Consider the following 14,034-nt stretch of genomic DNA (forward strand, 5'->3'; position numbering starts at 1 on the left):
CAAAGTAAGCACACTTACAGACTACTATTAGCAAACGTGGGTTTTGAATGATCAGAAAGCTCTCCCAATCATGGCTTTTAAAGCAACCACTTCATCTCCAGGCAATTTAAGTTGCTCATTCTGTGTGGCTGAGGCAAGACAACCTCAACACTCCAGAGTAAGGCTGCCCTCTGTGGGTGAGGCTAGTAAAAATCAACAAACGACTTGAGATTCACTCTCTGCATAAAACTCAAGGAATGATCAATGGATCAGTGGTTGTGAATGTCTGGCTGAAGCACAGCTTGGGCAATCTGGTGTGGTCTCGTGGGGAAATGAGTGGTAAAGCGATGTCAAACAAGAAAGCTGGAACCAATCGGTGTAGCAAAGCTCATGTTCAAAGGAGGGCTATTCGGCAAAGGACGAGGATGTCAGACCATATGATTTTGACAGGATACCCCAAATACTGGCAGGAATGGGAGGTTTCTTAAAGACTGTATTGTATGGCAAGGCAAGTCGTTCAGTAAACAAGGAACCATTAGGCTCTGGTAGCGCTGGAATCCTTGCTCTTAAAATGACTGGATGACAGATGTGAGACTATGTGAAGACATTCATGAGAAAATTGAAATAAAATACAAGGCTACTTTGGTGTAGTTTTTTTTTTTCCCTGAAATCTTTGCAGGTTTTTCATAATATACATTTCCCATGCACGTTTGGAAGATTCTTTGCATCTGTTCTGATTCCATACACAATGATTATTCTCTATTGCTTACCAGTTAAAACTTGCAAACCCTGTAAGTCAATAAGAATTCTGATTTGCCCATAAGCTTCCTTCAAGCTTAAAGCATGAGTAAGTCCCCCCCAATTTCACCCACCTAAGAGTTCGTTAAGAAAACTGATTTTCTGAACCAAAACTACTTGAGGTTTGCATGGGCTGACTGCAGTGATTTCATGAAGACAATCTAGTAGGCCCATTGTTATTGGCCAGCTGTCTCATTTATATGATGACTTAATCTTCCTGAATACGAAAATTCAATGAACTAAGTTATTACAAACAACAGATCATTTCCATTTGTCTTTGGAAATACATTACTGGAATTACACTGTGCAAATATTCTTATTTTCTCTACGTTAATTCTAAAACTATTTGACACAGCTGAGCATATACCAGTGGAAGCAACCCAAGAATCTGGCTCACTGCCAGAGGTTTCAGTGTGAGGTTGAACACTGAACTACTTTCACACAAACTGGACAGAACCTGGGGTTTCTGGGAGTAAGCCTGTTTACTACAGCAGCTAGGCAAGGAGGGAAGAACTGAAGTCAGTATACATTCTTACTCCACAGGTTTCCAGAGCAGCTAAGAGAGGTTATGGGCTACATGTAATCCTTGGGTACAGCCAAGAGCAATCAGCTGCTACCTCTGGTCTGAAAGTTTTGGGGAGTATCTAAAATATTTAGCTCACACCCCATTCATTTTTTATAATTGACTTATTCTAGAAAAGACTATATGCCTGATAGATTTATGCCCAAGGATAGCTGTAGGGTTTTTTTTGGTAGCTTTTAAAAGAAAATATTTACGCATTTATTTGTGAGGCAGACACACACACAGATGATAAACAGAAGACAGACAGATAGTCACAGCTCCCATCAACTGGTTCATTTCCCAAATACCCAAATACCTGCAATGGCGCAATGGGGCAATGCCTAGGGAACAAAGCTGGGATCCAGGCACTCCAGTAAATTCTTCCATATAGGTGGCAGAAACCCAAATACTTGAGCCATTGATCACTGTGTCTTAAAGTCTACATTAGCAGGAAGCTGGAGTTACAGGCCAGAGCTGGAAATCAGGCTGAGGCCCTGTCCATTCTGACATGTCGTTGTCCCAACAGATATCTTAACCACTAGCCAAATGCCTTGTTCCTGATTTTTCATGTTGACAGCGTTGACGTGACACATGATGTGAGCACAGTCCGCGGCTGTGTTCCTATGAGGCAAGGCTCTTGGTGTATGACGAGCATAAGAGTGGTAATATGTCGATTTTGGTTGTTTACTGTTTACCATGTGCCCTGTGTTACATAAAATCAAATAAATGTAAGTGCTCCCCTGTTTCACCCTATAACACTGCAGTTAAGTAGGACCATATGTCCACTTTCCTGACAAGCGAGGCCCAGGCCATACGGGGCTATTAACGTACCCATGGTCCCAGTAAGCTGGCAGGAGGCATAAAAGAAACATTTATAAAATTAAATAACATAATTGGAAATTACAGAAGCCAGGTATGTAGCTGACAAGGTAGACAAGGTAGACAACGTGGATGTTTGTTGCTCAAAGTCAGAAACTTGTTGAGACTGTCTTATGAGTTTGACATTCGTGGCATAGTGTTTAGAGTTTCATGATATGCCTCGGTGTTAATTACAAACACAGCTAATAAAATCCTTCTAAATGATAACCTGCTGGGGCAAAGATCCATGTGGAAAATCAAGTTCCCTTTTGGAAACTGTAATTTTTAATAATTAATGAATGAGTAATCTTTATTCTAAAAGCAGAGTGACAGCAAGTGAGTGAGTGGGGAAGGAAGAGAAAAAGAGGCTCCAGACTACTGGCTTCAGATTGGCTCAGCTCCGGCTGTTGTGGCCACTTGGGGAGTGAATCAGAGGATGGAGATCTTCCTCCCTATCGCTCCTCCTCTCTGTATATCTGATTTTCCAGTAAAAATGATTACTCTTTGAGCCACATCCATCTCTTCGAGTGAACGGGGCCACACCTGGGAGTCTTAGTTCAGGATGGCAGAAGAGGAAGCACGCTTCAGATGAGCCAAGACTTGAAAATGATGACAGAACTTTATCTGAAACATCCCTCCAGGTGCAGTTTATCGGTTCTGTGATGTTTCAGTAACAGCTGGTTTTGCAGGAAGCTGTAGGTTCTTCAGGGTCACAGCTTTGATGCGTTGTCCAAAGATGTAACTCACAGGGTGGCTTGTGTAGCAATTAAGGTCCAGAAAGAGCTCAACAAAAACTAGATGGGAGGTGAGATTCAAAATCTTCTAAATGCTGTTTTGTGAGATATTTATACCACGGACTTTTTTTTTTTTTTTTTTGAGGAACAGAGGAGGAAATATGTCTTGACCTCATAAAGTTTGTAATTAAGCGAAAACCAATACTAACAATGCTGCTTCTTTTTTTAGTGGGTTAATTTTCCCACAGATAAAAATGTTGTAGGCATTTTTGCATTTTTATCATCTTACAAAGAGGAGATACCACATTGAAAGATAGACTAACTTACATGGGTAACACATAGAAGGATAGCTTATTCTAAATCCCTCTGAATTATTCTGCTTTATAATGATCCATCTCTGATTCGCTTACTTTATGAATTAAACTCATCCTACGAATGTCTGTGTAGGTACAGACAGTGGTTGAGAGCCCAGTATCCCATTCATACAATATTATAATATGTGTAAAGGAGGAATGAAGGCTTCATGACCGTTGCTGAAGGGCTATGCTGGTGCAGTGATAAAGTGGAAAACAGTGGGGCGGGGAGAGCGACAGTTGTGGAGGGAGGAGGGTGAAATCCCTGAGCCTTATGAAACTATCAGGAAAACCAAAATAAAAAATGACAATGTAAAAACGACAACAAAACAGACACCCCCCCCCCCACAAATGTCTACAAAGCAAAACAAAGTGTATGAGGGTTTTTCACAAAGATCACAGGGAAATGTAAATTATAAAACCACCATGCAGGGATTTCTTTCTTCCTCCCCCCCAATATGCCTGTTTTTCAATTCCGTTTCCCATGAATTGTCTTGCCGTATCCTTGTCTACAAAGCCTAGTATATGCACGGTTCCACTGGGGGTTGGAACATAAACCCCATGAGTAAGAGGGGACTAGTGCAAATTGGCAGTACGTTGCTTTGTGTTGCCACAAGTAAAACTTCAGAGGAACGAAACACAAGTGTGAGCTAACAGAGCTGGGCACGTAGCGGATGCTCAGGAGGCATGTGTGGGTGGGAGGGATAATAAACAAGCAGTTGTTAGGCTATTTTAGTGTGTTCACTGCATTCTTGTTGCAAGAGCAGAGTTGGATACTGGTCCTCACCCAATGATGTTGAAAAATCAATGTATCGGAAGAAGCAGCGGTCCTTGAGTGAATCTGAGCTGAGCAAACTTTCCAGAAATGGTAATCACACCAGAATGACTGGAGTCGAGGCAGACCACACGGGAAGCGGAGAATATAATCTAGTCCAGAGTGATAACTGTTCCTGATTTTCCTAATATGTCCTACTTAGTGGGCAATTATTTATAAACACCTGTCTCGTCTGACATCTCTCTCTATATTTCTTCTCCACCAGCTGAAAAAGTTTGAGTTTTTTCCTTTTTTTCTTTCCCTTTCCTGTAGTTCTTGCTCTACCTTGATATACCCAGAAGAAGCTTCTAAGAAGCTCTCACGTCTTGTGCTACTTCTGCTTGGAGAATACGGTGACTTTAGTGGCTCAAGTTAATAGCTGTGCTGGGGGATGATCAAATCTGACTCAATCCTGAAGGGAATTTTTATTTTCATCAGGCGCTCGAGAAACTGCCACGGTAACGCATCTAATATTAAAATCTTCCACTCCACGCTTGCTCCTCTGAGCAGCATATGCCACTGGGATTTACAATGATCTTCTCCAGTACTGCTCTCCTAACCTCCAGCAAGCACACTGGGCGGCAACTTGAGTAGAATTCATCTCTTTAGTTACCCATCTCTGTTCTCACTTTACATTAGCACCATTGCCGCTGTACTAGTCAGCTTTTCATTAGTTTTAAAGACTGATTGATTTTTATTGGCTAGACAGATTCATAGAGAGAAGGAGAAACAGAAAGATCCTCCATCCGCTGATTCACTCCCCAAGTGGCCTGAATGGCCAGAGGTGAGCCAATCTGAAGCCAGGATTCAGGAACCTCTTCTAGATCTCCTACGTGGGTGCGGGGTCCCAAGGCTTTGGCCCGTCCTGGACTACTTTTCCAGGCCCAAGCAGGGAACTGGATGGGAATCAGGAACAGCTGGGACATGATCCAGTGCTCGCATGGGATCCCGAGCGCAGGCAAGGTGAGGACTCTAGCTATTAGGCTACTGCATTCATCCCAGCTTTTCATTACTTTAACTGAAATGCTCAAGAAGCTACTCAGGAAGGCAGAAGGTGTTTATTTTGGCTGAGGTTCATGGCAATTCAGGAAACAGAGAGAGAGAGCTGATGGACTTAACTTCAGCTCTTAGAAGCAACTCTTCTTGATAGAAAAGAGCTGCTTCTGGAAGACCTTAATGATCTAGAGACCTCCAACTTCTAGAAGGCCTACCTTCTAGATACCATAATCAAATCAATTCAAACCTCTATCTTTAACCCATTAACCACTAACATAACATTTTGAAAACCAAGCCCCTAGCACATGGGCCTTTGTGGGGAACACCCGTGCTTTAGCGAAGCCATAACAACTCCCTTGATCTTCCCTGGATCAAACTATTTATTAGGAATCATTTTGAGTGCTTTACATGTGTTAGCGCGTTTGACCAACAATTCTGAGATTTGTAATTTTGTATGTGCGATTTCTATATCCAAATGCCACTCATTTTTTTTTTAACTGAATGGAGATCCCTTTATTTGGGAAAAGATACTTCATTGGATTCCTTTCTAATTTTCTCCTTACAGTCAATTCAATTCATTAATTCATAATCTTTGTGTTAGTGAGAATGACAGATGACTTAGTCTTCTAGGTCAAGGTGACGTGATTTCACCTAAGTACACTGAGCTGGGTTAATTTATCATGGAAAATATCAAGCATTAAAATATTTCATTCCAAAAGAGTAAGAGAGGGGAAAAAAAAACCCTAGACTGGTGTGTTTTCTAAAAAAAAAAAAAAAAATCTGTTTTTGACTTATGTAAAATGAAGCAGTAAAATGAAAGCCACCGTGAACTCTAATTATTTAAAGGAAATTAGCCCTGTGCCTTAAATTTATACGGCATTGCAGAATTGAGGTGATGGTACCCTTATACGTCAGACTGCATTGTTTTATTTGATGTCCGTACCTTCTCTGTTATCAGACAGATTCACATCGCACACGACACAAACCTGAACACAGGACATGCTGCAAGCTGACCATGCGACCCTGAGATGTGCGTGTAAGGCAAAGTGAGCATTGTGAGAGGCCTAAGTAATGGTGCTGAGGCCTGGGATTGGAAGACCCACTGGGTGCTGATGGACCGACATCCTGACTAGGAAGACCCACTGGGTGCTGATGGACCGACAGCCTGACCAGCAAGTTCAAAGGTTCTGAGTGCTCCTTTCCTGTTTCGCTTCCAGATGCCGCCTCTGCATTCTGATTCAGTCAACAAAGAAGGCCTTTGCCACCTACTCGCATTTCTGGGATGACATCAGTGGAAGAACATGTAACTGTGGCTTTTGTTATCATAACAGGATCAAATGGAGAGGTCTCCAGTTTTGACCTTCTAATCCCTGGGTAGATGTTTCCAACTCTATGAATTTGATCTACCATCATTTAAAAAAAAAAATCTTTTAGCTCTTTTTTCTTTACATTACAGAAAATAAAGAGTATGTATTAAAGTATTATAAACCAGTTTATTTATCAGTTTCCCACCACAAAATAATTATGCAGCTATGAGAGATCCATGAAAACAAATGATTCATCTTGATGACCGTTTGGGGGCAAGGCAGAGGCGTGGACACAGGAGCTGCTTTGTTCTTGGTGACTCTCTCAGTGTCCTTCAGCCATGACCATGGAGGCCAAGGTGGGAGGGCAGGATTCTGGCACTGTGTGTTTAGGTTTGCTCATGGCATGTTACAACAGGCTCTATTCATGATGCTAGTACGGCTGGCCTGGGCAAGGGTGAGCCATCACCGGCTTTTTCTCTCCCAGAGGAGCTCCCATTGCCTGGATTTGTGTTTAATAAGGTACACAATAGTCTTACTTCTTTAGGAATAAGTGTTGGCCTAGAATGTTCCCTGGCGTTCACAAAGTTGGTTCAAAATGTACCTACCCATAACAAAGTAAAACCTTAGGTTTCCGTAGCCGGTGGTGTCCATGTAGGGAGTGCATACTTTCCTCTCTCCATCTTTCAGGAAGATCAATGATAAACCCGACTCGATTGTTCCACACTCTGTGCCAATGACAGCTCCCAAGATGTCCCACCTTGAAAAAAGAAAGAAAATTAGTAAGTGAGAATATTCAGCCATAGCTTCATAAAGTACGGGGAGATCTCTTAAAAAGTTCATGGGACAGACATATCATGCAAAAACTGGGCGTGGATTTCAAGATCCTTTTTGCACCAAAATAAACTTGCTTCTAAATTCTACGTTCCTATCACCTTTCTGAAGATTCCTCATGTAACAGTATCTTTAGGGGCTGGTATGGTGCAGTACATTAACCTGCCACCTGTGACACCAGCATCCCATATGAGCACTTGTTTGAGTTCTGGCTGCTACACTTCCGATTCGGCTCCCTGCGTCTAAGAGAGCAATGGAGGATGGTGATGACCTAGTGCTTGGGTCTTTGCCACACGCATGGGTGACACCGAGGAAGTGCCAGGGTCCTGGTTATGATGAGGCCCAGCCCTGGTCGCTGAGGCCCATTTGGTGAATGAGCCAGCGGATGAAAGACCTTACTTACTTTGTCTCTCTGCAGCTGTTCCTTTCAAATAAATAAATCTTTAAAAATATATTTTTTGAGACATTTGTTTATTAACACATAACTCTGAAATGAGGGTTTTATGTTACAAATTTTATGTACCAAGTAAACCACATAAATACCTCATTCACAACTGTGTTTTTCCTATAGAAGTATAAATTCAACCAATACCAAGAACTGTGCATCTTTAAGATGGCTGGAACCAAGCTCCACACTTAATTAAGATGATTCTGGGGTGCCTTATTCTGCTCATTACATCTGCTGTCTTTCTTGGTGGATCACAATTCCTTGGGTGATTATAATCCTTGTTATGGAATCACTGTCAGTGTTTTTATCTCCAAGGTGACTTCTACACCCTTTGTAAAACTATCTCTAACAAAGGGGTCGTACATTTGTGCTTGTGCGTACTGTGGGACTTCTTTGGTCCCAAGTTATTCTCTACATTAATTTACAGGAGATAGAATATTGGGCTCCTTGCTTTGGTCTGGTCACACCCTGGCTAGCGCATGCGCTAGAGGAGTAAAGCAATAGATGGACGATTTCTCTATTCGTTTCCCTCCCCCCTCCCTCCCTACATCCTTGTCTTCTTTCATTACTTTCTCTCTCTCTTTTCTATGTCAAAGAATCCATTTTTAACTGTTGATTTTCAAACATAGGCTGGTTACTCGTTTGCAAACATTCAGATAACATATTTTGTATCCCTGGTAGCTTTATCATATACATAGTGATTTCATGAATATAAAGCTATTGATTATTAGTGCTAAATACTAACAGTTCTTCTAGAATATAGGAATTAATTCCCTTCTAGAAAAACAAATAATGATCATCAGCCATATATCTCCCCTTCCAAATCTTAAGAGGTACTGAAGTGTCTCAACGCAATGTACTAGTGTTTAAACCACAGGATCAGGTCTCAAACCATGGATGCTATTTCCTTTAGAGCTTACTAAACATTTCAACTTCACTGGAAAGTAATATGTGTATATAGACTATATCATTCACATGCTATATTTATTTCAACCACAAAGCTCACCAACTATTATCTACCTATTCTATTTTCAAGGCAAAGACTATTCAGGGAAAAAAAAAAAAACGTTAGGACCACCTAACAGTATAAGATTACAATATCACATATTTCGCAACAGATACTGAAGGGATAATATGTGAATTACTACAAATGTATTACAAGGAATGGACATTTTCCTATAGGTTAGGGTGCCTGCTTTCTAACCAGAGCACTGGGATTACATGCCAGTTCTGTGCCTTACTCCAGTCACCTGCCAATGGAGACCCTGGCAGGGTGGTGATGCCTCAGCCCTCGGCAGCAGACCTCGACTGTGTTGCTGGCTTCCTGCTTCGGCCACAATCAAACTGGAGTGAACCAGTGGAGGGATGGAAACTCTGTCTCTCTTGCTCTTTGTGCCTCTCTAATGAATAGCTCAAAATTGTGATTTCCTCTTTCTTAGCTCAGGGAGCCTGAGGACTAACTTCTTCAAACAGCTCTTCATAGTAATGGATCACTTGTCAATTCAGTAGAGCCTTTTTTGATGCAGACATGAAGATTTCGTACTGGTTCGTTGGTCTTTTGCTTGCTCCATTGATCCCAATTAAGTCATCCAGCCTACTTAGCCACAGAGCAAGGGAAGGTTATAAATGATGCACATGATGGATGACTAGACACCCCAAGTAACTACCCAGTTAGCTATCTAGAGGATTTACAAAGTGAACAATGACATCCAAAAAAGACACAATGGCCATGGACTAAAAGCACCTTCTCTGGACTAGTGGGAAACGAGGGCTGCTGTTTCTCTTAATCATTGTAACTTTTCTGCATTCATTGACACGCGTGATTTTGTGGCCTTGACCACAGACAAAAGTTCTGTGAGATACGATTCAGACCATGTGCTTATTTTCAATCTTTAAGTTTGACATATCCAGTTTCCCTCTCATTTAGTCTTTTTTTTTTTTAAGAAATCCCCAGATTTATCAAGTGAAACAGAATAAATTACTTTGTATTTACTAAAAATTCAGTTGGGAGCAGCCTATCCTAGGACAAGCACAGCCTTGGATGAATGTGGAAAATACTGACCACAGCACGGCTGGAGGGAAAGCATCGTTCAGGGTAGCCCCCTGAGTACCACCAGCCACTGGCGACATCATTCAGGGTACCCCCTGAGTACCACCAGCTACTGGCGGCATCGTTCAGGGTACCCCCCGAGTACTGCTGGCAGCCTTCACAGGAAGCCACCGCCTCCCTGGAACTCGGCGTCCCAATCCACAAGGCTGCAGAGTTGCGATCATTTCCAGGACAAATATGGTATCATTCTAGAGTCTTCCTAAGAGAAGGATCGCGTCAAGTGGAATTTACCAGGACCAGGAGAGGTTGAAGAGCTTCACATATCTGGAGGTGTTTTGGTTGGACGGATGGCAGTTTCCTTCAAAAAGAGCGACTTCTCTGTAGTTTAAATTACGCTTTCCCCATGGAAACGCAGCTCCGTGGCAGCGGCACTAGAGGTTCTGTGTGCCTAAGGGTGAGAGCTCTCTACAACCTTGCGATTTATATTTATTCCTTTATGACTGATTCTCAAATGAAAAGCCCCTATCTTATTTATTATAAATACAGCGGGATCTATTATTTATTACAAATAGAGCGAGGCGATGTTGGCGCACAGGAAGAAAGGTTTTCTAATCAATAAAACGCCTAAAGGCAGCCTTGTTCCTTAGAGACAGCAAGGTTACCATAATATTTAATTTATATTTGAAAAACAAGGCTTTTCTCTGTGTGTGTTACAAAGGGAGAGGTATCTTGGTTGCAATATGGCATGCTTTACAAAAAAGGTGAACTACATGTTAACTATATTTTAATCAGATAATACTTCTAAGAATGACATACACAATTTTAAGAGCAATACAGCCACAACTTTAAAACTAAACATAATACCACATACGTAAATATAGATATGTACACACATCTAATGATCCTATGATTTTTTTATTCTTTCAGATATATTTTCCAAGTACACTAAATGTTTATTACATTGTAATTTTGCCTAACTGGGGTTCAGTATATAAACTAAGTATTTTTTTTAAGCAATTATACTAATTGACTAGAAGTTATTTACAGTAGGTTAAAAAAACACGTTCAGGCATACTATGTATTTTCATAAAAATATTTTGAGCAGATACACAGCAGCCTATAGAGCAGCACTTTAACCCCTAAAGGACAGGAATCAGCATTAGGGGTCCTTTGAATTTACACATTTGCTTTGTGATAAGCAAATCATTTCCAGGAAAAAAGTAAGAAGAAAGAAAAATATTCCATCTATATGTGGTAGAATTAAAAAGTTAAATGCTATCATTATAGAATAATGAAAACATGGAGCACATGGACCTACGAAATAGTGGGCTAATATAATTTCTTTCCCTGATAATATTGGAATAAGGGCACTAAAGTCATTGTCTATGAAAAATTTGTTTTGCTTTATCATATCCTCTGAAATACACTAAACCATCTAGTTGGCAGTGTTAAGGTGTTAGGTCTGAGTGTAGATATGAGAATAAAGGATGGCTGTAAAATTGTATATTTACCAAATTTGTAAGTTTTTTTTTTTTAATCTCAGGAATTCTCTGAGGTTGAAAAAGTTCATCACATTCATAAGGTCTCTATTGGGGATGTATTCTCTGCTTACTTATTAAGGGGTGTGCCAAAGATACAGACCCTTCCACCTTCATTAATATTTATGAGGTTTGCCTCCACACTGAGCCCTCTGAAGTGAGCTAAGGCGCATACCTGGCTGGAAGGCTTCTCCACTCTCTTGCATTTCCACAGTCTCCTGGTGTGGCCGCTGAACAATGCACTCTATTCGGTGGCTTTCTGGCATTACACTGTGTTTTAGGCTTTTACGACACACATCATGTTTGTTTTCAGTCTTGTGGAAATAACACTAATAAAGAATAACGGTTTCGGGATGTTCAGAAAGCACACAGCTTTCTTATCAAGGAGACAGTGATATAACCTGGACTGGAGATGGTTTCGAAAAAGTAACGTAATGTTTTGGCCATTACAGAATGTAAACAACTGCTAATTTCTTTTTTGCCACCTTTTTTTTTTTTAAATAAGTCAAAGTGACAATTCAAATGAAATTTCTACATAAAAATGATCATTTTTTTATACTGGGATTGATAGAGCAACAATGTTGGATGACGCTGCAGTGCAGTATGCAAAATGATATTCTTTAAAGCATCTTTAATCAAAGGGATACATATCTGAAAGAAATACTGTGTGTCCTTTCTCATCCTGTGGGTCTTTCCCATTAAGATCTGGTTCACGGTATATCAGGGCTCCCAAAGGAATGCTTTAACTTGTTATTTAAATGATGAAGTGGGTCGTGCCTTATTAAAAACGAGTGTGTCTGTAAATAAAAACACCTATTTAATAAAACATGAACTTACTTAGCCTGTAATCTACATTGGGTTCACTTAACCTGTATCTTCACTTAGCTCTGTAGCTTTTGAAGCCCTTTGCAAAAAGTATGCTAAGTCAGAAGTAACATTTTGTTTGGATAGGACAAGGGGAATGATTTGTGAAAGGTTACAAGAAGATGCTTAGTAACTGTGCTGAAGTTAAAAGTAAGTTTGAAGGCTGTTCTTGATAAAAACGACAAATGTACATTTAAGGGGCTAAGCTGGAGATGGTTTTTGTTGGTCTGCAAGGGAAGTAGGTATCCACCGGTGAGACAGAAGATTCTCTAAAATCATCTCCTTAGAACAGGGCTAGAGAGGCAGCGGTTGAATTCTTGATGCTCATTTGATGGTGTGGGAAAGGATTAGGAGCCAACCCCACAATGGCACCGAAGGCAAAACATTCACCTATGCAGCGTGAATTTCAAAAGGATCAGAATTTCTATGAAAGGCCATCATAAAAAATTCAGCCTTACTTACACTATTTTTGTGTGTGTGTGTCATTTGAAGAATTGCTGTTTTTATTTGAAGCAATACAAAAACTAATTAACAGTCTTAGATCCTAGATTAAAAAGAAAATCCGAACAGGGGAAAAGAGAACAGCGAGTGACAACAGTGTATGAGGCTCTACTTTTGCATTTGCATGATATGCACACCTTGCGTTAACTAACATTTTTTTTTCTTTTAAAAAAATGTTATCTGTTTTTTTATTTACAAGGCACAGTTACAGAAAGTGAAGGAAAGACAGAGAAAGGGAGAAAAAGAGAGGGAGAGGAATCTGTGAGCAGTGACTCCGACTGGGAGATTATGGAGACCCTGAGTCCTGGCTTCTTGAAGGCTTGCTGGTCTGCACTTCTTGTGGCCTTATGCCTGTCTGCCCTGTCCTCCAGTCCCCTGGAGCCACTGCCCCCACGAATCCCTGTGGCCCCTTCCTTTGAGGGCCTCTCTCTTTCTCCCTTCCCCATAAAGGCACTCTCCTTTAGCCCCTCTCTCTTTGCCTCTGCGCCCTTCCACGAGGCTGCTTCCCCCTGTGCCGAATAAAGTCCTCCTGTGTGACTCACTGTGTCTGATATCTTGGGTTCTTGTGAATGCTGAAAAGAGCTAAGTATCTCCCCCTTCCCCATAGGTACAGAAGCCCAAGAATTTAAGCCATCCTTTTCTGCCTTTCCCAGAATATCAGCAGGGAGACAGATTGGAAATGGAGCAGCTGGGACTCAAACCACTGCCCATATGGGGGTGTTGGAATCACAGGTGGAGGCTTAACCCACAACGCCACTGCACCACCCCTTAACTAAGCCTTTGTACAATGACATACTATGTTTAGTTGGTGAATGGTTTAGATTCCCTTGGTTTATTTAACTCTGTGTTTCTTTTATAGCTCACTCATCAGTGTAATTTTCCTTTGAGTATCATTTGAACCATATTACATTGCTGCTGGTAATAATGATTGTAGAATAATTGGCTTTACCGTGCCCAGTGGCTTATGGTATACCATATACTATTCAAAACACCTGATACACACTGGCACAAGAAATGTCCTCTTCCCGGCCCTATGAATATTGGAATTGGAATTCCACTTTACCTCATGTTGGTGTGTCTCCTTCCTTCCTTTTATTGATTTTACTTGGTGTATTAGGGTAAATTCACCAGCTTCATGTGTCATTTTAGTCTGAATCTCTCAGACAAAAGCAAGTTACTTACTGTGAGAATCTCACTTTGTAAATGAAAATATCCCATTCAAACTGACCACTTTGGAGATTTAAATTGCTTCCTGACACATTGCTTTCTGCGTATTAACCCTTTAAAATTTTTTTCCCCCACATTTCTGGCATTTGCCGGACTGATTATACCTTGTTGGTGCTATGCCCACCTAATGACTTAGAAGTCACGAAGCCTATGAGGCCAGGTACTTTGGCTTAA

The 14,034-nt window shown here is 41.0% G+C and overlaps 1 protein-coding gene across 2 annotated transcripts in view; it reads right to left on the minus strand.

The window, feature by feature from the left end:
- RELN (reelin) overlaps positions 1-14,034 on the minus strand; it is a 357,318-nt gene that overhangs the window by 125,913 nt on the left and 217,371 nt on the right. For both annotated transcript variants that reach the window (XM_040971387.1, XM_040971386.1), the window contains exon 12: positions 7,007-7,158. In XM_040971387.1, the coding sequence (XP_040827321.1) occupies positions 7,007-7,158 (152 nt within the window). The remainder of the gene's footprint in view (positions 1-7,006; positions 7,159-14,034) is intronic.

Source organism: Ochotona curzoniae, unplaced genomic scaffold (genome assembly GCF_017591425.1).
Source record: "Ochotona curzoniae isolate NIBS_2020 unplaced genomic scaffold, NIBS_Ocur_1.0 contig_21, whole genome shotgun sequence".
Taxonomy (NCBI): Eukaryota; Metazoa; Chordata; class Mammalia; order Lagomorpha; family Ochotonidae; genus Ochotona; species Ochotona curzoniae.